Raw genomic sequence first — 22,516 nt, 5'->3', positions numbered from 1 at the left:
GCGCGCTCCCGCGGCAGCCCCCTCCCTGCCGGGACTGAGTCCCGGAAAAGCCGGGTTTCCGCTGGCGGGGCCGCGGCGGGCCGGGGGCGGAGAGGCGAGGAGCGGGGGCAGACAAGCCGCTGATTTGAGGGCAGGGCCCGCGGGCGCGCGCTGGCCACAGACCACCGCTTCAACTCCGCCGGAGCGAGGGGCGCGCGCCGCCGCACGCAGGGCGCGAGCGCGCCCGGCACGGCCCCTCGGCGCTGGGTGGGGCCGCGCTGGCCGGGCTCCCCGCCCCCTCCCGGACACGCCCACCCGTGTCGGCCGCGCGAGCCGCAACAGGCAGCGGCGGTCGAGCGCGAGGCCCGCGCGCTCAGAGGCCCCGCGCGTGCGTGCAGCTCGCTGGCGGCTCGCGCTCTGGCAGGCGGGCTGAGGAGGTTGCCGAGCCCCCGCCGCCGCCGCCGCCGCCGCGGAGGAAGCCTGGGAGCCAGCTCGGCGTCGCCTCGGCCTCCCTAACCCCCGTCTAGCCGGGCCATGGCGGAACGCGGAGGGGCGGGCGGTGGTCCCGGAGGCGCCGGGGGCGGCAGCGGCCAGCGGGGCTCCGGGGTCGCCCAGTCCCCTCAGCAGCCGCCGCCGCAGCAGCAGCAGCAGCCGCCACAGCAGCCGACGCCCCCCAAGCTGGCCCAGGCCACCTCGTCGTCCTCGTCCACCTCGGCGGCGGCTGCCTCCTCCTCGTCCTCGTCCACCTCCACCTCCATGGCCGTGGCGGTGGCCTCGGGCTCCGCGCCTCCCGGCGGCCCGGGGCCAGGCCGCACCCCCGCCCCGGTGCAGATGAACCTGTACGCCACCTGGGAGGTGGACCGGAGCTCGTCCAGCTGCGTGCCTAGGTGAGCGCGGGCGGGTGCGGCGGGGCTCCAGAGGAGCGGGGTGGCCGCCTGGGGCCCAGCCCTCCCCGCCCCAGCGCCCAAGGGGTCCCCGCCCTCCATCCCACCGACTGTCCCGCGGCCGGGCCTGACTCCAGCCAGGCCTCCCGGGACTCCTGCCGCGGGGACCCGCCCTCTTCTGGCAGCCCCACCTTCTGCCTGGGGCCGGGACCACCCTTCTGTCCTCCCCGAGGGACTTTCTGGCCTCGGCCCCGGGCTTTCTCCGGTTGGGCTGACCGAATCCGGCCTTCCTGGTAGTCAGTTTCCCCGAGTAAGCCACTCTCCTGCCTCGCCGGCGCCGGGGGCTGTACAAACATGGATGTGGTATAGATCTCTTGATACTGTTATTTCCCAATAGACTCAGCGTATGCCAAACTCGATTGTCACCTCTTGCAGGTAAAGCTCATATAATCACCCTAGGGACTTCTCATTAGCCTTCGGAACACATGTTCATTTGAACTTCATATTACACACGTTCTGTCCCAAGCGCTATGCTCTTAGTTTTGGGGTCCTATTTAATGTGTCCTGAAGTGTATTTTTACCTCCCTTCCCCCACTAAAACTGGTCCCAGAATCTCCCAGCTCTGCAGGGCTCTATGAAATTACTGCCTTGTTCCTAAATTCAATCCATTCCTCTCTGTCTGTTGGAACCATCTGGGGACTTTCCTTCCATTGGCAAAATAGGCCTGAGTTTGGGGATATTTTCTGTTTCTGTATTGGCAGGGCAGTCTGTGGGGACACTGTGGTATGTCTTACAGTTTGCCACTTGAATAAGAGTGTGTGGAACTGGTTTCACTCAGAAAGCCCAGAGAAGTGCCTGGAGGTGTTCTTTTTTTCACCTTGCAGCTGAGTTGATTCTGTTGCCTTGAAGTCTTGGGCTCTCTCCTCACTGTTGGTTAGGCAGACGGATGTGTAAGTCAGAGTTAGGGAGCATTGCTGGGCTTCACCCTCAACTGTCTTCCTTTCCCCACCTTTTTTCTGGATAATATTTTATATATATATCCCAGATAGGAATGATGAGAGTACATCTGTTTCGCTCAGCTTAAAGAACAGAGCATTATCACCTCTGTTGAAGCTCTCAGGGTGCCCCTTCCTGACCATCTCCCCTCTTCCTTCTACACAGGGAAACACTATTTTGAATCGTGTTTATCATTTCCCTTTTTAGAAAATTAGTTTTACTACATAATGCATCTCTATATATTTTATAGTTCTGAATGTTTTTGAAGTTTGTATAAATGGTGTCATCCTGTATGTGTTCTGTGACTTGATTGGTTTTTCTTTTTTTTTTAAATCAGCATTAGGTTTGTGAGAATCATCCATGTGGTATGGTAGCCATAGTTAAATATTTTCATGATGGGTAGTATTCCGTTGTATGAATGAATATACCATAATTCTCTTGATAAATATGTACGTTGTTTCCTGTTTAACACCCTCAGTAATGCATACATTTCCCCCCAGGACTCCTAGTGCTCTTTTGCAGATGTTTCTTTAGGTTGTATTCATATGGAGGGGTGGGGTTGCCACTTGCAGGGTGTAGATCTGGGACTTAACTGGGCAAAAGTAGATTGTTTCCACAGGCTCCTTCCACTCTGTTTCCACGTCACTTAACAGATTTACACATTTTTTTTTTTCCTCTGTCCTTTCTCTAGGGAAATCAGGAGCCACATTAGTTTAGTTTGCTGTGGCCAGATCTATAGCACAACACCAAGCTCAAGCGAGAGTTGAGTATGTGATGGTATTCCTCTCTTGATCCTAAGCAGGCCTCTCTCTTTCTATACAGGCCCATCCATCGCTGAAGTATCCTAACCCACCTCTTTCACACATAGAAACACCGTGCCCCTTCCTATGTGGGTCCAGCCTTCCTGTTCCTCCTTCACTTCCATGCCTGTGTTTGGTGACATTTGGGCAGCTGCCTTCTCCATCTTGTTAGGTTGAAAAGGCGCGAGCCGGCTGGCAAGGAGCTGCAGCAGAGGGGCGTGAATGAAATCATTGACTGCTGTTGATGTTTGGTCTGCCCCTAGGTCTCTTGGTCACTGCACAGTCCACGTAATAAATTATTAGCCCAAGAAACAGCCAGGCATTCTGATCAAATGTATAATTATTATGCTAACTTGCTGTGAGAGGCTTAGGCGGACTTATTTTCGCATTCTGGGAGCCTGCAGTTGTGTCACGTTTACTTACCAGTCCTTGAGCTTGTCCACTGTCCTGCTTCAACCTTGTTTTCCACCCATCACCCTTGTACCTCCTAACTCCTTGTGGAACACATGTGCTCTTTGAGCATTTTGCAGGCTGGAATAACACCCTGTGGGGAGAAAATGGCCTGCCATTGGTCTTTCCACTTATTAGAGTCATCTGGTTAATTTGAGGTCTCCTGGGTGTCCTTGTTCATGTTGTTTAGAATATATTGGCAACATGCAGCACTCTATGGAGGGATTAACATTCTTGTCTCATGTAACTCAAATGGGACACAAATATATGAGACACATGCCCTTGAGAAATGTAAACATGATTGTGGATCTAAGGTTAGGTGTACATAGAATGTCGTGGAATTTGGTCTCAGGGCAGAGAAGAGGGGCTCGAACAGTATGGTGTTAGGAAGGTCCTGCTGCTTTTCTTGATGCCTGTCAAAACATAATTTGCTTTTGAAAAAAATATCATTTCCTGTATTAGATATTTAAATAGAGAGCATTGTAGTTGTTCCTCAGGTAGGTATCTGCTTTTATTTAACATCTGTTAAATTCCCCCAGAATACATAATACTTTTGAAAAACTTTATATATGGCCGGGCGCGGTGGCTCAAGCCTGTAATCCCAGCACTTTGGGAGGCCGAGACGGGCGGATCATGAGGTCAGGAGATCGAGACCATCCTGGCGAACACGGTGAAACCCCGTCTCTACTAAAAAAAAATACAAAAAACTAGCCGGGCGATGTGGCGGGCACCTGTAGTCCCAGCTACTTGGGAGGCTGAGGCAGGAGAATGGCGTGAACCCGGGAGGCGGAGCTTGCAGTGAGCTGAGATCCGGCCACTGCACTCCAGCCTGGGCGACAGAGCGAGACTCCGTCTCAAAAAAAAAAAAAAAAAAAAAAAAAAAAGAAAAACTTTATATAGATGAATAGCTTACCCACAGCTGGTTTTAAAAGAACGAAATTGTTCTGTTGATCGCATTTTTCACCAGCATTTTTTGTTTTTTTTCTTTAGATGGAGTCTTGCTCTGTCATCCAGGCTACAGTGCAGTGGAGCAATCATAGCTCACTGCAGCCTGCAACTCATGGGCTCAGCAATCCTCCAGCCTCAGCCTCCCAAGTAGCTGGGACTATAGGCACATGCCACCACACCTGGCTATTTTTTTTTTAAACAGGGTCTCGCTATGTTGTCCAGGCTGGTCTTGAACTCCTTGCTTCAAGCTCTCCTCCTACCTCAGTCTCCCAAATTGCTGAAATTACAGGTGTGAGCCACTGTGTCTGGCCTTTTACCAGCATTTTTTTTTTAAGCCAAAATGATTAATATATGTCCATGATTAGAAATTTGAGCAGTATGGAAAGATGGAAAGCACAAAGGAAAAAGCCCCCAGTCCATCCCTTTTCTCACTTCCCAGAGGTAATCACTGTGAAATACAGGTGACTTTTAAGATTCTGTTACAAAAAGGTAGCTCTGCTATAGTTGCTTTATCTTTTATGAAATTCAAGCTTTAGAAATTATCTTTGTTTTCCCTCCATCCTAAGTAGTACTTCCTCTACTATGGTCCAGTATGTCATGGACTGTGGTGCGGAGTTATGGGGACCAGGTGGTATGCTGCTTGATGTTAACGAGGAAGGGTTTTAGAGCCTCATTGTTGATCCCTTCCCTTCTGCCTTTGTATGGTGAGGTTTTCCTGATATTCTTTTCTCTTTTTGTGCTGCTGTAAGTAGGAGAGGCAGATAAATTATTAAACTTTACAAGCATTCAAAATTTCCTCAGTGGCATAAAAATGATTATTAAGAGATGAAATGTGCTCTGCTGTATCACTCGCAAACCATATCCAAAGCCCATTTGCATACCCTTATGTGTGTGTGAACTTAGGGTAGGAGTTCTGCAGTTTTCAGTCACATTTCTCCTTAGGCCACATTTTTTTTAAGTGGGTGCTGAGGTCAAGCCTTAATGGACAAAAGCGTTGGAGCCAGAGAAGGTGGCCATAGCTGAGTTGGCATGACTGGCCTGCAGCAGAAGTGTTACTTTCATGAAAACACTTGGGGGCAGTTGCCCCTTTAACCACAGAAGCACTATACAAGCCAAGATGTACTACTCTGTCTTCTTACTATATTCTAGGACAAATTGTTCCATGCATTAGTTTACTATTTATTTATTTATTTATTTTTGTTTGTTTTTGAGATGGAGTCTCACTCTGTCGCCCAGGCTGGAGTGCAGTGGTGCAGTCTTGGCTCACTGCAAGCTCCGCCTCCCAGGTTCACTCCATTCTCCTGCCTCAGCCTCCCGAGTAGCTGGGACTACAGGTGCCTGCCACCATGCCCGGCTAATTTTTTGTGTTTTTTAGTAGAGATGGGGTTTCACCGTGTTAGTCAGGATGGTCTCCATCTTCTGACCTTGTGATCTGCCCACCTCGATCTCCCAAAGTACTGGGATTACAGGCGTGAGCTACCACGCCTGGCCTTTGTTTTGTTTTTTTTGAGACACTGTCTTGCTTTGTTACTCAGGTGGGAGTGCAGTGGCACAATCACGGCTCATTGCAACCTAGACCTCCTGGGCTCAAGCATTCCTCTCACCTCAGCCTCCCGAGTAGCTGGGACCATAGGCCCTTGCCACCATGTCAGGCTGATTTTAAAATGTTTTGTAGAGATGGGGTCTTGCTGTGTTGCACTGGCTGGTCTCGAACTCCTGGGCTCAAGTGATCCTCCCTTCTCAGTCTCCCAAAGTACTGGGATACAGGCGTGAACCACTGTGCCCGGCCCATGCCTTAGTTTTTTCATCCTTATGGGAATACTTTTACTTACCATCCATTCTTAGATGTGGGTGAAATATATATAAAATTGGATCTATAGAAGCCTGGGAGAAAGCAATTCTTAAATTATTGGTATAAAGTAAATGTAATTGGTCAAATAAGAAAGACCTGGTGAAATTTCTATTACTACCCTAGCATTAAAAGTATTTTTTTTTTGGCCAGGCGCGGTGGCTCACGCCTGTAATCCCAGCACTTTGGGAGGCTGAGGCGGGCGGATCACCAGGTCAGGAGATCAAGACCATCCTGGCTAACACGGTGAAACTCCGTCGTTTTTTTTTTTTTTTTTTTTGAAACAGAGTCTCGCTCTGTCTTCCAGGCTGGAGTGCAGTGGCGCGATCTCGGCTCACTGCAAGCTCCACCTCCCGGGTTCACGCCATTCTCCTGCCTCAGCCTCCCGAGTAGCTGGGATCACAGGCACCCGACACCACGTCCGGCTAATTTTTTTTTGTATTTTTAGTAGAGACGGAGTTTCACTGTGTTAGCCAGGATGGTCTCGATCTCCTGACCTTGTGATCCGCCCGCCTCGGCCTCCCAAAGTGCTGGGATTACAGATGTGAGCCACTGCGCCCGGTCACATTAAAAGTCTTAAAAGCATGTTTGTACCTTAGGAGATTTGAATTTCACATTGTGAGTGTTGTAATAGAATATCCTCTCTATCAGGGTAATAGTATCCATCGTCCCTGTGGAAGCTTAGATTCCTTGACTGAGAAAGATAATGACTTTCACAGAGTCCATTTTACATGTATTGATTTACAGATCTTTTGGACACATTAGCGATTATGTGATTTCTTTCTAAGCTAGTTTTCTAATTTCTTAGCCAAACCAGTAAGTTGTCACTGTTGTTGTTGGTGCTGGCATGAGGGCAGGTGCACGTCAGAAAATGTTTGGGCTGCGTCTTTTCACTACCTCAGTTCAGGAGGCTTGTCCAGTTTGGACCTGGACTTTTTTTATTTTTTTGAGATACAGTCTTGTTCTGTCGCCCAGGCTGGAGTGCAATGGTGCAATCTTGGCTCACTGCAACCTCCACCTCCCGGGATTCTTGAGCCTCAGCCTCCCAAGTAGCTGGGACTGCAGGCGCGTGCCACCATGCTCAGCACATTTTTGTATTTTTAGTAGAGACGGGATTTCACCGTGTTGGCCAGGCTGGTTTCGAACTTCTGACCTCAAGTGATCCACTGGCCTTGGCCTCCCAAAGTGCTAGGATTACAGATGTGAGCCACTGCACCTGGACTGGCCTGGACTTGAAGGTGTTGATGTAGACGCCAGCATGCATCTACAGGGTGGGTCCTCTGAAATTTGGTGTTGGCCTGGCTCACACCCATGTTGTCACATTCCGGAAATTCCGTGGGAATCTAGTGTAGCTGTGGGAATGATTTGCCAGTGTTGGTCTTCTTCCAGCATAGGTCTTGGGGTGATATTGAGGGCTCTTGAGGAAAGTCAGAGTTTGGAGTTGGACTTAGAACTTCTTTCCGAGGGCCATCGAGCAAGGTGGGCAGTCTCTTAGGTCGGCGAGCACTGACAGGGTCTTCTTTGTGGACCTACATGGAGGAATAACCAGCTTCCAAAGGTTTTAGAGACCAAGATATGCACCAGCTCTAGAGTGTTACCCCTTATAGACCTTCACAGGGCGGCTGACTGGACCTGTGTTCCCTGTTACCTCATTAAAAACCAGAGAATGGCTTTGGTCTCAGCTCAGGGATCACCACTTAGGCAGACCTGCACCCTACTTCTTGACCTTGGGAAGCGCAGTAGAACAGACAGCTAATCATTGAAACACATCTGGAAAACTTCTAGAGAATAGTTTATCAAAACATTCTAAGGCTGGGCGTGGTGGCTCAAGCCTATCATCCCAGCACTTTGGGAGGCTGAGGCGGAAGGATCACTTGAGCGCAGGAGTTTGAGACCAACCTAGACAACATGGCAACCCCGTCTCCACAAAAAATAAACAAAATTAGCCAGGTGTGGTGTGCACCTGTGGTCCCCACTACTCAGGAGGCTGAGGTGGGAAGAGCACTTGAGCTCCAGGGGTCAAGACTTCAATAAGCCATGATCTCACCCCTGTACTCTAGCCTGGGCAACAGAGTAAGACTCTCTCTCAAACAAAAATGGTCGAATAGAGAATGTTCTAAACTGTTACTTTCCTTGTGTTGAGGTAGATGGCGAGGCATAGGTGATAAAATAGTGTTGATAGCAGGTTTATTTAATTTTGTGCAGATCCTTTTAGACTGTAAGGTTTTTTTGTTTTGTTTTGTTTTGTTTTTTTGAGATGGAGTTTTGCTCTTGTCACCTAGGCTGGAGTGTAAAGGCACAGTCTCGGCTCACTGCAACCTCCGCCTCCCAGGTTCAAGCAATTCTCCTGCCTCAGCCTCCCGAGTAGCTGGGATTACAGGCATGCACCACCATGCCCGGATAATTTTGTATTTTTAGTAGAGTCGGGGTTTCACCATGTTGGCCAGGCTGGTCTCGAACTCCTGACCTCAGGTAATTCACCTGCCTCGGCCTCCCAAGGTGCTGGGATTACAGGCGTAAGCAACCATGCCTGGCCAACTGTAAGGTTTTTTTTTTTTTGTTTTTTTTTTTTGAGACGGAGTCTCACTGTGTCTCCCAGGCTGGAGTGCAGTGGCGTGATCTCGGCTCACTGCAAGCTCCGCCTCCCGGGTTCACGCCATTCTCCCGCCTCAGCCTCCCAAGTAGCTGAGACTACAGGCGCCCGCCACCACGCCCGGCTAGTTTTTTGTATTTTTAGTAGAGACGGGGTTTCACCATGTTAGCCAGGATAGTCTCGATCTCCTGACCTCGTGATCCACCCGCCTCGGCCTCCCAAAGTGCTGGGATTACAGGCTTGAGCCACCGCGCCTGGCCAACTGTAAGGTTTTTAAGGTACAACAAAGGTTAGAATATTTGAGTTTAGTTCTAGTTTCAACAATTTTTCTGAATCTCAACTATGGTTCTTCCTCTTTCTTCCTTGTGAGTAATGATCTGCGTCAACTCTCAGATTAATCTGGGCTCCCTTCATCCTTTCAGCACTTTCGGTACTTTTAGTTTTGTAAACATAGTGGTATCCACAGGCCATTTTGGCAAAAACACTTTTTATAACTGTATGCATCTTAGAAATTGTGCTGTGGGTGATTTGCTGTGTATGTTTTTTAGTGACCTGGTATAAATATAGTTAGATGTGAAAGGAGTGATGCCTTAAATTTGTTCCCTGCTGTAACACCTGTTCCCCTCTTTATAGTCTGTGTAACTCCTCCAAATGACAGATCTTTTGGACACATTAGTGGTTATGTGATTTCTTTCTAAACTAGTTTTCCAAACTACCTCTCAAAACCTTATTATGAGTAGGATTTCCCCCAGTTAACATTTTGGGTATGACTGGCATGTTAATTGTCTCTGAGGGATTTTAGACTGGTTATTTTGTTTTTTATTTTGAGATAGGCTCTCACTCTGTTGCACAAACTGGACTGCAGTAGCATGAACACAGCTCACTCTGCAGCCTCAATCTCCTGGGTTCAAGCGGTCCTCCCGCCTTAGCCTCCCAAGTAGCTGGAACCACAGGCACATGCCAGCATGCCCTGCTAACTTTTTAATTTTTTGCAGAGACAAGGTCCCACTGTGCTGCCCAGGCTGTTCTCAAACTCCTGGGCCCAAGCAATCCTCCTGCCTCAGCCTCTCGTAGTGTTGGGGTTATAGGCGTAAACCACTGCCCCCGAGCTAGACTGGTTATTGTGCTGAGATATAGGAAGGCATTTTTTCTTTTCAGTTGTTTTCTTTTCTTTTTCTTTTTTTTTTCTTTTTGAGACAGAGTCTTGCTCTCTTGCCCAGGATAGAGTGCAGTGGCTCAATCTCGGCTCACTGCATCCTCTGTCTCCCGGGTTCAAGTGATTCTCCTGCCTGAGCCGCCCAAGTAGCTGGGATTACAGATGCATACCACCATGCCTGACTAATTTTTGTCTTTTTAGTAGAGACAGGCTTTCACCCTGATGGCCAGGCTGGTCCTGAACTCCTGACCTCAAGCCCGCCTCAGCCTCCCAAAGTCCTGGGATTATTGGCGTGAGCCACCACCCAGCCTCTTTTCAGTTGTTTTTCTGAAACATTGTGCGTGTTTGTGTGTGTGTATGTGCACTTCTGTATCTGTCTGTGAGTTTTCTTTTGTTCTTCTTGGTAGGTGAGACAATTTTAGCAGGGTTTTTTTTGGGTTTTTTTGGGGGGGTTTTTTTTGTTAGTTTATTGCTGGGGAAAGGTCTGGGTTAAAAAAAAAAGTTTAGAACACACTAAGGCTTGGGGCATCAGTTACCATTTACTGATCCCTCCTCACTAACCTTTTCCTGCCTCTTATTTACAAACACCAAATGGCTTCAGGGTTTGGGGAGCAGCTTTTCCCTTCTGTCTTTCTGTTTTATGGTACCTCTCAAACACATTGCATTGTAATCCCTTCCAACCCCTTGCCCCCGTAGTCTTTCCCAGAGTGATATTTTAAAATGAAAATCAGAACTTATCACACCCCCTCTATAATCTTCCAGTTCTTTCATTCAGCAAAAGCTTATAGACCAGCTGGTGTGTGCCACAAGCAAAATCCTTGATCTCGTGAAGTCCGCATTCTAGTGGGTGAAGATAAGAGACACCATCCAGTAACTTTCTGTCATACTTAAAAAAGACCCCCTTTTCATGGTTCAGGAGATGCTAAAAGATGCAGCCCCTTCCCGTGTCTTTGACCTCACCTCTGCGTTCTCCCCTTGCTCCTGAGGTGGGTTACCCCCGCTTTAGGGCTTTTGCACTTGCTGTTCCCTCTACCTGTGATACTCTTTCCTTGGATCCTTGGATCACTGAGACTGGCTCCTGGGTGTCATTCATCTCTTCACTGACCTGCCACCTTGGAAGGCTGTCCTCACCTGCCCAACCCCTTCTGGGAGCTTATAAAGCTGCTTCACACCTACTCGCCATTACCGGAAATAATCTTGTTCCTTTATTTAGTTACTTTATAGTTACTCAATAACTACATTTGTCAAATCAATGACACTGATTTTCCTATAGTGTTTTATAATGTTTATTGAATGACTATCTGTTATGCCCAATTCATCCATTCACCAAATATTTACTGAGTGTTTCTGTGTGCCAAGCACTGATCTAGGCTCTGGAGAAGCAGCAACAGACAGGCTGACAAAATCCATTCTCTCCAAGAGTGTGCATTCTGGAGGGGGTGACAGATGAGAAACAATTACGTCATTATATCTGTGATAAATGGTCAGATAGCAAGTAGGGTCACAAAGAATAGTTTGGTGGGGAACTGAGTGTCAGGGGAAAGGCTGTCTTGGTCAGGGAGGGCATCTGGTAAGGTGACAGTTGAGCTGATGCTCGCTGCAGTGAAGCTGATGACCTGAGCATTTACTGTGTGCCACAAAACCGCCAGAGGCAGGTGCTAAGAGCCCTTTTCTCAGAAGGGAAAATTGAGGTCCCGTGAGGTGAAGGCATTTTTTTTAAAGACTACACAGTTTAAAAGTAGGCGGGGCTGGGATTTGTCTCATGACTCACGATTGCCGGACACCAGAGCCGTTTCTGTGTTTAAACTTGGTCCCCCAAGCCTTGTCTGGTTCTCATAGCTGACAAATAATATTTAATGCCGTATTCTTTGCCAGCTGGAATTACAGAACGCTGCTCAATTTCCATCATAGACAGTGAGAGGTTGTGTGGCGTAGTGGCTGTGAGTGTGGGTTCTGGAGCCAGTCAGGTCAGATTTTACTATTTGACTCCGGACAAGTTTTTAACTTGTATAATCTTCAACTTTTTTCATCTGTAAATGGGCATAATAATTGACCCTGCTGGGTGTGGTGGCTCACACTTACAACCCCAACAATTTGGGAGGCTGAGGTGGAAGGATTGCTTGAGCCCAGGAGTTCGAGACCAGCCTGTGCGACATAGGGAGACCCCCGTCTGTACAAAAAATAGAAAAAAAATTAGCTGGGCTTGGTGGCACACGCCTGTGGTCCCAGCTACTTGGGAAGCTGAAGCTGGAGGATTGCTTGAGCTCAGGAAGTAGAGAATGCAGTGAGCTGTGTTCATACCACTGCACTCCAATCTGAGTGACAGAGCGAGACCCTGTCTCAAAAAAAAAAAAAAGTCCCTATCTCACAGGATTATCATCGGAATTAAATAAGGTTAATTTTGTTATTAACACATGTTAATCATGTATGTGGCAACATAGAAAGCACTTAATATTAGCTATTACTGTTGCTATTTTTCTTGTCGACCTAATTTCTTTGTCTTCCCTGCCCCCCTCAACCAAAACAAACCAAACAAAACAAACATGCTTTCTTTTGAGAATTAGGGTAATAGATTTCCTCAGTGGGACCCTCACAAGGTCTTGGGCTCACCTTAGGCCCAGATCCTGCCAAACCCCAAGCTTATTAGACTACAAAGTCAAAGCAAAGTATTTTGGTTCTCTGAAGCAGTGGCTGGGTTGGGATCCTGTTTCTACATCCTGCCAGCTTATATGAACGGAAGAGATGGTACAGGCCCCGCCTGCAAACCACAGCTTTGTTTTGAGCCAGCTTGACTTGACAGCTTCCCTATTTTACCTGCTGACTTCTTTAGCCCTGGTTTGGCAGCCAGAAGAGCAACTGAACCAGTTTACTGCTTACCATTTGTCACCAATGAAAACTGAGCAACTCCTAGGAAAATGAGGGTTTAAATGTAGTTGATTTTGTTTTTCTCTTGTCTTTTTAAGTTCTCCTTTTTGTGTCTCAAACTATAGAAAAACTACATTCTACTTTTACAGGAGAAACCTGATAATACATTTGTGGTCTCTTCTGAAACACGTAGATCTTTGGGTGTATGTTAATTTTCACCTTCCGTAAGCATCAGGACTTTATTTTTCCATTTTGGTCGGAAATCTACAATTATATTTACTTGTGTGTGGTTCTTCTTTAAGAATATATAAAACACAGATTAACATTTCCTTGAATCTGGATCTTAATGATAAATGGATTCTCATGGTAAACGTCAGGGCTTAATGAAGAGTGTAGACTGGTACATGGGGCACAACTGCTTTCTTTAGTTTTTTGTGTGTTTGTTTGTTTGTTTTTGAGACGGTCTTACTCTGTCCGCCAGGCTGACGTGCAGTGGTGCAATCATAACTCACTGCAGCCTCGAACTCCCGGATTCAAGTGATCCTCCAACCTCAGTCTTCCAAGTACAGGTCCACATCACCACACCTGGCTAATTTTTAAATTATTTGTAGAGATGGGGTTTTGCCATGTTGCCCTGGCCTCAGGTGATCCTTCTACCTCAGCTTCGCAAAGTATTGGGATTACAGATGTGAGCCACCGTGTCTGGCCACCTTTTTTTTTTTTTTTTTTTTTTTTTTTAAAAAAAAAAAAAAAAAAACCTCATTTGGGCTGCGCACGGCAGCTCATGCCTGTAATCCCAGCACTTTGGGAGGCCGAGGCAGGCGGATCACGAGGTCAGGAGATCAAGACCATCCTGGCTAACACAGTAAAACCCCGTCTCTGCTAAAAATACAAAAAAAATTAGCCGGACCTGGTGGCGGGCTCATGTAGTCCCAGCTACTCGGTAGACTGAGGCAGAATGGCGTGAACCTGGGAAGCGGAGCTTGCAGTGAGCTGAGATCGCACCACTGCACTCCAGCCTGGGCGATAGAGCGAGATTCCTTCTCAAAAAAAACAAAAACAAAAAACCCTCATTTGTTATGAAGATAGATAAAATGTTTGAGCATCAGGCCGGGCGCTGTGGCTCACGCCTGTAATCCCGGCACTTTGGGAGGCCGAGGTGGGTGGATTACCTGAGGTTAGGAGTTCAAGACCAGCCTGGCCAACATGGTGAGACTCCGTCTCTACTAAAAATACAAAAAAATTAGCCAGGCGTGTAGCGGTCACCTGTAATCTCAGCTACTTGGGAGACTGAGGCAGGAGAATCGCTTGAACCTCAGAGGCAGAGGTTGTAGTGAGCCAAGATGGTGCCATTGCACTCCAGCCTGGGCAACGAGAGCGAAACTCTGTCTCAAAAAATATAAAATAAAATAAAATAAAGTGAGTGTCTATGTTCATAGAAATCATGACCTTCACATCTTTGAGGAGTGTCAGGGAAACTATGACTATGATGGTGTAATATTTATACTGCAGCAGCTCTCATATTAGCCACCTTTTACATTGTCTTCACAAGCAGATTTTTGTTTGGTACTTTAAATCACAGGCGATGGAATGGGCAATGTAATACGCGTTAAGTCTATTGTTTAATAAAGTTATGTCCTCAGAGTTAAAATATGTAGAAAGTAGTTGACAGCATTCTGTCATCTCTCCCATGCACTGTTTTTGCTGTGAATGAAAATGAATAAGCAACTCTGGAAACCAAGGTCCTCTGGGAACATGAAAACTCTTGTGGCTATTAATGGATTTAACTGTATTTCCTCTCTGCCACCAAGATGTGCAATAAATTGTTTATGCCCTTGCTGTTAGTGGGGAGAATGGTTCATTAAACGCATGTAATATCATTATCGCTTTGTTTTTATAACTTGTAGATAGTCCTATCTCTCCTTTTAAAAAAAAGTATAAGAAGAATGGCCGTAATTATTAAACACTGGCCATTAATCCCTTTGGTTGACTTTTTCCCTCCATGGAGAAAAAGGAAGGTATCATCTCACTGGGGATGCAAGCTTGGGCTGGAAATGGGACATGGTCTCCTAAATCTAAGATTTGGCAGAAGGGTGGTTTGGTATGCTTTGGACTTGGGCCAAGTGATATATTTACTTAGGCTCCAGAAGGGCCTGGTTCTAAGGCAGCCACACTGACAAATGAATGCCTTGTATCAAGTGTGGAGAGGCTTCATCGTATTTAAATCCACTTAAGAGAACAGTTATGAAAGAATGACTGTTTAGGACTGTGGCTCAGTTTTCTTGTTTGTCATTTAGGTATTTCTGCCAATTATAATCAATGTGGAGGATAAAAAGCCAGCAAATTGCTGTAGTCTCTTTAAAACCATGTGCCAGAAATGCTTTGACATTAAAGTTTGATTTCTCACTTGGCTTTACCCCACCATGTGGGTTTGAGTAAGTCTTTTTAACTCTTCCTGCACATATCTCTACTGTTTCCTCATTTAGTCGAAAGATACTGAGCATATATTACGGACCAGTCACTGCTTGGATACTGAGGAGTGAGCAGTGAACAAAACAGACAGAAATTCCAGCTCTTGTGGAGCTTACCTTCTGGGGACAGGGTGGGCAGCAGGCAGTAATGAGTGAGTGAGCAAATATTAGGGTGTGTTGAATGGGAAGAATAAAGCTGGATGGGGATAACTGGGCAGAGGGAGGAGGTCACGGTTTTAAACAAGGTGGTCTGGAAAGACCTCAGAAGGCAAGACAGCCACATGGAACACACATTTAGGCAAACTGGGTGAATTTTATGGGATGAGGCCTCCCAGTAGAGGGAACAAGAAGTCCTGGCAGGTTCCAGAGCATCCAGGAGGCCAGTTTGGCTGGAGCCAGGTGAATTAAAGAGAGAGAATGGATAAAGTCAGAGGGGTAAAAGGGGTGATCTCACAGGCCATTGCAGGACTCTGGCTTTGACCTTGAGTGAGATGGGAAGTCACTGGGGCTTTTGAGCCAGCGAAGAGGCATGTTGATCACTTCCACCCTGAAAGAACCCCTGACCACTGTGTGTGGAAGCAGGGAGTCCAGTCAGGGGGCTGCTGTGATGATCTAGGTGGGAGCTGATGCTGACTTGGACTAGGGTGGTGGAGGTGGAGATGAGAAAGTGATGGGAGTCTGGGCATATTGTCAAGCCTGAAGGATTTGCCTGTGGATTGGATTTGACGTGTGACAGAATAAAAGGATTCAAGGATGACACCAATATTTCATTTAACTTCTTTGTGTCAGTTTTCTGTTTGTTTTCTTTGAAAATAATTATTGTCATCTCTTTATCTTAGTGACTTTCTGTGAGAACGAGATCTGTGTAACAGAGCTCTTGATGGGTTTTTTTGTTTCCACTTCTGCCATTTGTAATTAATTGGAAATAAAATTTCTTGGAAATGTACTAGGTGATAGAATAACCCATAGGTTGGCACCTGATTGTTTTAAAAACCTGGATGAGTTCTTCTTATGCTTCAGGCCACAGTGATGCTGTGGGAATGGCTGAGTCTCAATATCCCTGAATTGCTCTGCTGTTGTGTTTGCTGTCTGGTGTCCCCTCTGCAATCCTTATTTATTTGATGGTTTCCAAAGAGGGAGATTGCAGAAGCCATTAATAACTGTAGCCCCATAGCCTTTGTCTCTAGCCCAGTGAAATAGAAAAGTCCAAAACATCATGTTTTTTCTTTTTTAATATTTTTTTCTTTTCTAATGTAACTAAGAGTTTTTTCTTTTTTAAATGACTGGTTTGCTATATCAGACAGCCTGTCTGCACTTCCTAGGAGCTGCTCTGTAAGGAGGAATCCTGCTGCAGAATGATCTAATTTGTATAATCTTGAAGGTGGAGCTATTTTTGAAAGAGAACAGAAAAATAATGGAGCCTTTTGCTCAAGATTGCCAAACTGAATCTTACTGTTTTATAAAGGCAAAGGACTCAGAGTTTGCAGTTTGAACTCCTCTTTCCTCTCGTTGTACTCATTATGTCTACATCAAATTTATGATAGATATACTTAGATAATTACTCTCGAAAATGACAGGTGGGTTTTCATTTGTTTCTTTCGCTTATTCTTTTACATTTTAGATAAGTGTATTATTCAACTTGTAAATCACAATTTGATGAGGTGAGTAGTATAAAAGAACAGTTACCAAGTTTAGGAATTAGAATTCTCTTTACAGTTCTTAACAATAGACTGATGGTTTGTAACTAGTTCTCAACCTTGTCATACCTTATGACTCCCTTTAATATCCTGAAATAAAATTCCCAGATAAAATCTACTGACCTGTCTACAAAGTCTTAACTGTAATATGAAAGAAAAATAAAAGGAACAGTATGGTAATAAAACATTATGGCAATAAAATATGTATTTCTGTGTAAATTCTCAGAAGACAAATGTAAATGCTCACAGCACATTGGAAGCCGGAGCCATCAGGTGCTTGCGGGTACACATGGCTTTATCTGTGTGAATATGACACCTATAAATAGAGGCCAGTACAGGTGTGTTGTGTTGGTGACTCAGATATGTAGCAATGCCATTGGCGATATGATTTTCTAAAATGGTGAATAAATCTGCATAAAGTTCTACACAAAACAAAGTATAATCTTTCCCTTATTTACATAGTAGTTGCATTCCTGGAAAATTTAGTGTTTATTTAGTGGTGAAAAAATGCTTATGATTTCTTTGTAAGATCTCTTTTTTTTTTTTTTTTTCCTTGAGACGGAGTCTGGCTCTGTCGCCCAGGCTGGAGTGCAGTGGCCGGATCTCAGCTCACTGCAAGCTCCGCCTCCCGGGTTCACGCCATTCTCCTGCCTCAGCCTCCCGAGTAGCTGGGACTACAGGCGCCCGCCACCTCGCCCGGCTAGTTTTTTTTTGTATTTTTTAGTAGAGACGGGGTTTCACCGTGTTAGCCAGGATGGTCTCGATCTCCTGACCTCGTGATCCACCCGTCTCGGCCTCCCAAAGTGCTGGGATTACAGGCTTGAGCCACCGCGCCCGGCTGTAAGATCTCTTTAGGTCTAGCCTGAGATAGTTATAAACTGCTTTTTACTTAGATGCTGTGTCTGGCAGGGCCAAAGGCCGATTTGTTATGAACCTGATGAAGCTTAAGTGTTAGGGCCCTGTACATGCACAGGCTACTTCCAGGGCCCTATACCTAATTAGAAAAACAAAAGCAAAAACACCTTTTTTCTTTTCCCTCTCACTCTGTCTCACTCTGTCTGCCAGGCTGGAGTGTAGTGGTACGATCTCAGCTCATGGCAACTTCCACCTCCCAGGCTCAAGTGATTCTCATGCCCCAGCCTCCTGAGTAGCTGGGATTACAGGCACACACCACCATGCCTGGCCAATGTTTTCATTTTTTTTTGTAGAAACGGGGTTTCACCAGGTTGGCCAGGCTGATCTCGAATTCCTGACCTCAAGTGATCCACCCGCCTCTGCCCCCACAGTGCTGGGATTTCAGGCATGGGGCCAGGCCAAAACACCTTTTGAGCACATGTTTTCAGGGCCTTCTGAGGCTGTGTCATGGAAATAACATGGGACATGTTTGAAATGTCATGTACACTCAGAAAAGGACATATATAATAAGCACAACTTGATAAATTTTCATAAACTGGACATATATAACCAGCACTCACATCAAGAAACAACATTATCAATTCCCCAGAACATTACCATGTCGCATTCTAATACCACGCCTCCCACTCCGCCAATGATAACTCATTTCCTAATTTCCAACAGCATGCATTAGTTTTGCCTGCTTTTGTACTTCACACAGTGGATGAAGTACAAAAGAACACTTGTTTTTTTTGTTTGTTTGTTTGTTTTTGAGACAGAGTCTTGCTCTGTCTCCCAGGCTGGAGTGCAGTGGCATGATCTTGGCTCACTGCAGCCTCCGTCTCCCAGGTTCAAGTGGTTCTCCTGACTCAGCATTCCCGTGTAGCTGGGATTACAGGCATGCGCCACCATGCCCCGCTAATTTTTTGTATTTTTAATAGAGGAAGGGTTTCACCATGTTGGCCAGGCTGGTCTTGAATGCCTAACCTCAGGTGATCCACCTGCCTTGGCCTCCCACAGTGCTGGGATTACAAGCGTGAGCCACCGCGCTCAGCTAGGAACACTTGTATCTAACTTCTGCTGCTCAACATTATGTTTATGTGATGCATCCACCTTGTTGCAGGGAGTTTTAGTGAGTGTAATCTTATTGCTGTGTAGTACTATATTCCAGGGTGTGAGTATATCGCAGTTTGTGTAACCAGTCTGCTGTTGATGGCCATATGGGAGATTTCCAGTTTGGGCTATGCTGAATAGTGCTACTGTGGGCATTCTTGCACATGTCTGTTGGTAGACCAGAGCACTCGTTTCTCGAGTATATACCTGGGACTCAAATTGCCAGGTTGTTGGTTATATGGACAGTATATTCAGCTGAGCAATATATGAAAGTTGCTGTTGCTGTACATCTCCACCAACAATTGTTTTTTTGCCTTTTTCAAGGCAAAGAATCGGGCTGGAGTAAAATGGTTTCTCCTATGGCTTTAATTTGCATTTCCCCAACGATGTTGAGCACCTTTTCATGTATTTGTTGGCCATGTGGGTATCCTCTTTTATGAATTGTCTGTTCAGGTCGGTTGCGCATTTATCTATTTTGGTTGTCTCTCTGTTTCTTATTTACCTTTAGGAGTTCTTTTTCTCAAAAATATCTTCTCATACTCTGTGGGTTCCTTTTTTACTCTTTATATTTATTTATTTATTTTTATGACATGATATCATCAAGCAACCTTTTTACTCTTTTAATGGTTTTTTTGATGAACAGAAATTCTTAATCTTATAATTCAATTTATCAGTTTTTTCCTTTGTTTAATACTTTTTATTTTCTGTTTAAGAAATCTTTGCCTACTCTAGGATCATGAAGATGTCCTCTAATGTTTTCTTCTGAAACTTTTATTGTTTGCTTTCCACATTGAGGGTTCCAGTCCATCTGAAATTGATGTTGTATGTGTTGTGAGGTATGGGTTAAGGCACATTTCCCCTGATATGGATACTCAACTCTGTACCATTTATTTATAAGGTCATCCTTTCCCCACTGCACCATATTGTCACTTTGATCATAAGTCCCGTGACATTTTACGTGTGGTTCTAATTTTAGGCTTTCTATTCTGTACCATTGGTCAGTCTGTCCATCCTTGCATCAGTGCCGCCCTGTCTCAGTGACTGTATCTTTATGATAGGCCTGTTACGTTAGTGTGTCTTCCCGCTTTGTGCTTTTTCATAATTGCCTTAAGGTAGTGTTTGCCTTTTGCATTTCTTAGAAATTTTAGAATCAGCTTTTCAGTTTCCTTAAAAACTTCTCTTGGGGGAGAAATTTTATTCAGGATTACATTGATCTGTGGATTGATTTGCAGAGAATTGAAATCTTTAAAATTGAATCTTTTGATTCGTAGACATATGTCCCTTTATTTAGGTCATGGTTTTGCATATTTTAGCATAGAAGTATTCTGCACCTTTCTTTAGATGTATTCTTATCTATTTGATATTTTTAAACCTTAAAGCTAATTTTGTAATTGTAATTTTGTATGCTTTTTCTTACAGAGGATTCTTTTATAAGCTGTAGGGCCTACAAAACCTTGTTCTGTCCCTGGGTGGAATGTTTTCACTTACATGAATGTTGAAAATCATGTGGGAAGCTAGTCATTTCTTAATTGTGCAGGACTTGAAGGTTCCCACAACTGTGGGTTGTAGGATGTTTGGCATTCTTATTTTTCCCACCACGGAATGTCAGTGAATTCTCAATCATTGTGACAACTCCAGAGGCATTACCACCACGATCATTCTTTTGAGACTCAATTGTTAAAGACATTTTGCTCTTATTATGACAGTTGTTATAGTCCATAAATGTAAGCATGCTTGAATGCCCAAGTGTGTGTGATTTTTTTTGCTTGTTTGTTTTAGGAAGAGACCTAAAATAAGTCAACAGTTTCAAGTGTTGCCATTTATTAATACAACCCAGACTTTAAAAATTAGCAAATGGTTAATCTTCACAGACTTCTGTTTACAAGCTTCCTGGTAGAATGTATTGAATACTGGACTTGGAACCAGAATAATTAAATCCTTCTTTTAACAATTAGAAACTCTGATTTGGGGTCCATGACCTTTTGAGCTTCAGTCTCCTCCTCGAAATAGAAATAAATAAAAATAACTGTCTAGCTGACTACTCAGAGTTCTTGGGATGAACAGACTAGACGACTTATAAATGCTTTGTATCTCCGAGCACTATAGAAATGCCATTGGTGGCCAGGCGCAGTGGCTCACACCTGTAATCCTAGCACTTTGGGACGCCAAGGCGGGCGGATCACAAGGTCAGGAGATTGAGATCATCCTGGCTAACACGGTGAAACCCCATCTCTACTAAAAATACAAAAAGTTAGCCGGGCGTGGTGGTGGGCGCCTGTAGTCCCAGCTACTCGGGAGGCTGAGGCAGGAGAATGGTGTGAACCCGGGAGGTGGAGCTTGCAGTGATCCGAGATCGTGCCACTGCACTCCAGCCTGGGCGACAGAGCGAGATTCCGTCTCAAAAAAAAAAAAAAAAAGGCCGGGCACGGTGGCTCAAACCTGTAATCCCAGCACTTTGGGAGGCCGAGACGGGCAGATCATGAGGTCAGGAGATCGAGACCATCCTGGCTAACATGGTGAAATCCCGTCTCTACTAAAAACAAACAAACAAACAAACAAAAAAAACTAGCCGGGCGAGGTGGCGGGCACCTGTAGTCCCAGCTACTCGGGAGCCTGAGGCAGGAGAATGGTGTAAACCCGGGAGGCGGAGCTTGCAGTGAGCTGAGATCGCGCCACTGCACTCCAGCCTGGGCGACACAGCGAGACTCCGTCTTAAAAAAAAAAAAAAAAAAGAAATGCCATTGGTATACATTCATGTATTTGTTATATTTGTTAACTCTTCTTTGCTAGGACTGTGGGCATAATTACCAAGAGGAAACCTTCTAAATAGTTTGGATTCACCCAGTTTGGGGTTCTTTGAGCATGGACGCTTTAGCCATAACTTACAGAAAGTGGCTTTTCTTTTCTTTTTTTCCTCCTCTCCTCTTGTCTTCTCTTCTTTCCTTTTTTTTTTTTTTTTTTTTTGAGATAGGGTCTTGCTCTGTTGCCCATGCTGGAGTGCAGTGGCATGATCTTAGCTCACTGCAGCCTGAACCTCCCAGACCCAAGCAATCCTCCCATTTCGGCCTTGGAAGTAGCTGGGACTACAGGCCCATGCCACCACACCCAGCTAATTTTGTTTGTTTTTTGTAGAGACAAGGTCCCACTGTTGCCTAGGCTGGTGAACTCCTGGACTCAAGCGATCTTCCTGCTTCAGCCTCCCAAAGTACTGGGATTACAGGCATCAGCCACCGCACCTGGCCTAAAAGTAGCATCTGTTTTCTAAAATTGTGTGTATATAGGAAGGCAACAAGAGCGCTGGTCTGTTGGGATTCCTATGTCTTAATTCTGGTTTCGTAAATGAAAGTAGGCAAACCACTCACTTTCCAGTTCCTTCGTTGTCTTACTGCTTAGAAATGCTCTGAGGAGAAAGAATCACTAAACAGTTTGATGTTCCTCAGTGAAAGGTACCAGATGAATATAGGTGATACATTATTATAATTAAATTTTCTTTCATATAAATTCACGATAACCCTGACTTTCCAGCCAATGGATTGAGAAATCCTTGGCCTGTTAGTGGATAAAAAGATAATGAGAACTTGGAATGTAAGTTGTGAAGGAGAAGGATACAGTTTTTACAATTTTAATATGGAATTTCAGTATGATTTCTCTACCCCAGTAAATCTTAGTCTCTTTAATTAGCATTACATTTAGCATGCAGATTCTTATGAAAGGCAAATGCTCCTTTTAATTGTGTTTTTGTTTCATTTGAAGTTTCAGCATTTGATTGCTTTCCTCCCTGGTTTGTTTTATTTATTTATTTTTTGAGACAGAGTCTCACT

At 45.3% G+C, this 22,516-nt stretch overlaps 2 protein-coding genes across 3 annotated transcripts in view; one reads left to right on the top strand and one right to left on the bottom strand.

Annotated features, from left to right (window-relative positions):
- Positions 1-22,516, bottom strand: part of EFEMP2 (EGF containing fibulin extracellular matrix protein 2) — a 363,083-nt gene that overhangs the window by 214,048 nt on the left and 126,519 nt on the right. The gene's annotated exons all lie outside the window — the stretch shown is intronic.
- Positions 293-22,516, top strand: part of PACS1 (phosphofurin acidic cluster sorting protein 1) — a 173,315-nt gene continuing 151,091 nt past the window's right edge. Inside the window, exon 1 of one of the 2 annotated variants that reach the window (XM_050756595.1) lies at positions 293-866. In XM_050756595.1, the coding sequence (XP_050612552.1) occupies positions 514-866 (353 nt within the window). In that variant the 5' untranslated portion in view covers positions 293-513. Of the gene's footprint in view, positions 867-1,085; positions 1,299-22,516 lie in introns of those variants that run through there. The other variant, XM_050756596.1, reaches the window with a different exon arrangement.

Source organism: Macaca thibetana, chromosome 14 (assembly GCF_024542745.1).
Source record: "Macaca thibetana thibetana isolate TM-01 chromosome 14, ASM2454274v1, whole genome shotgun sequence".
In the NCBI taxonomy this organism is placed as follows: domain Eukaryota; kingdom Metazoa; phylum Chordata; class Mammalia; order Primates; family Cercopithecidae; genus Macaca; species Macaca thibetana.
Note: the sequence above shows the minus strand (reverse complement) of the source record. Positions and strands in the feature narration are given on the sequence as shown.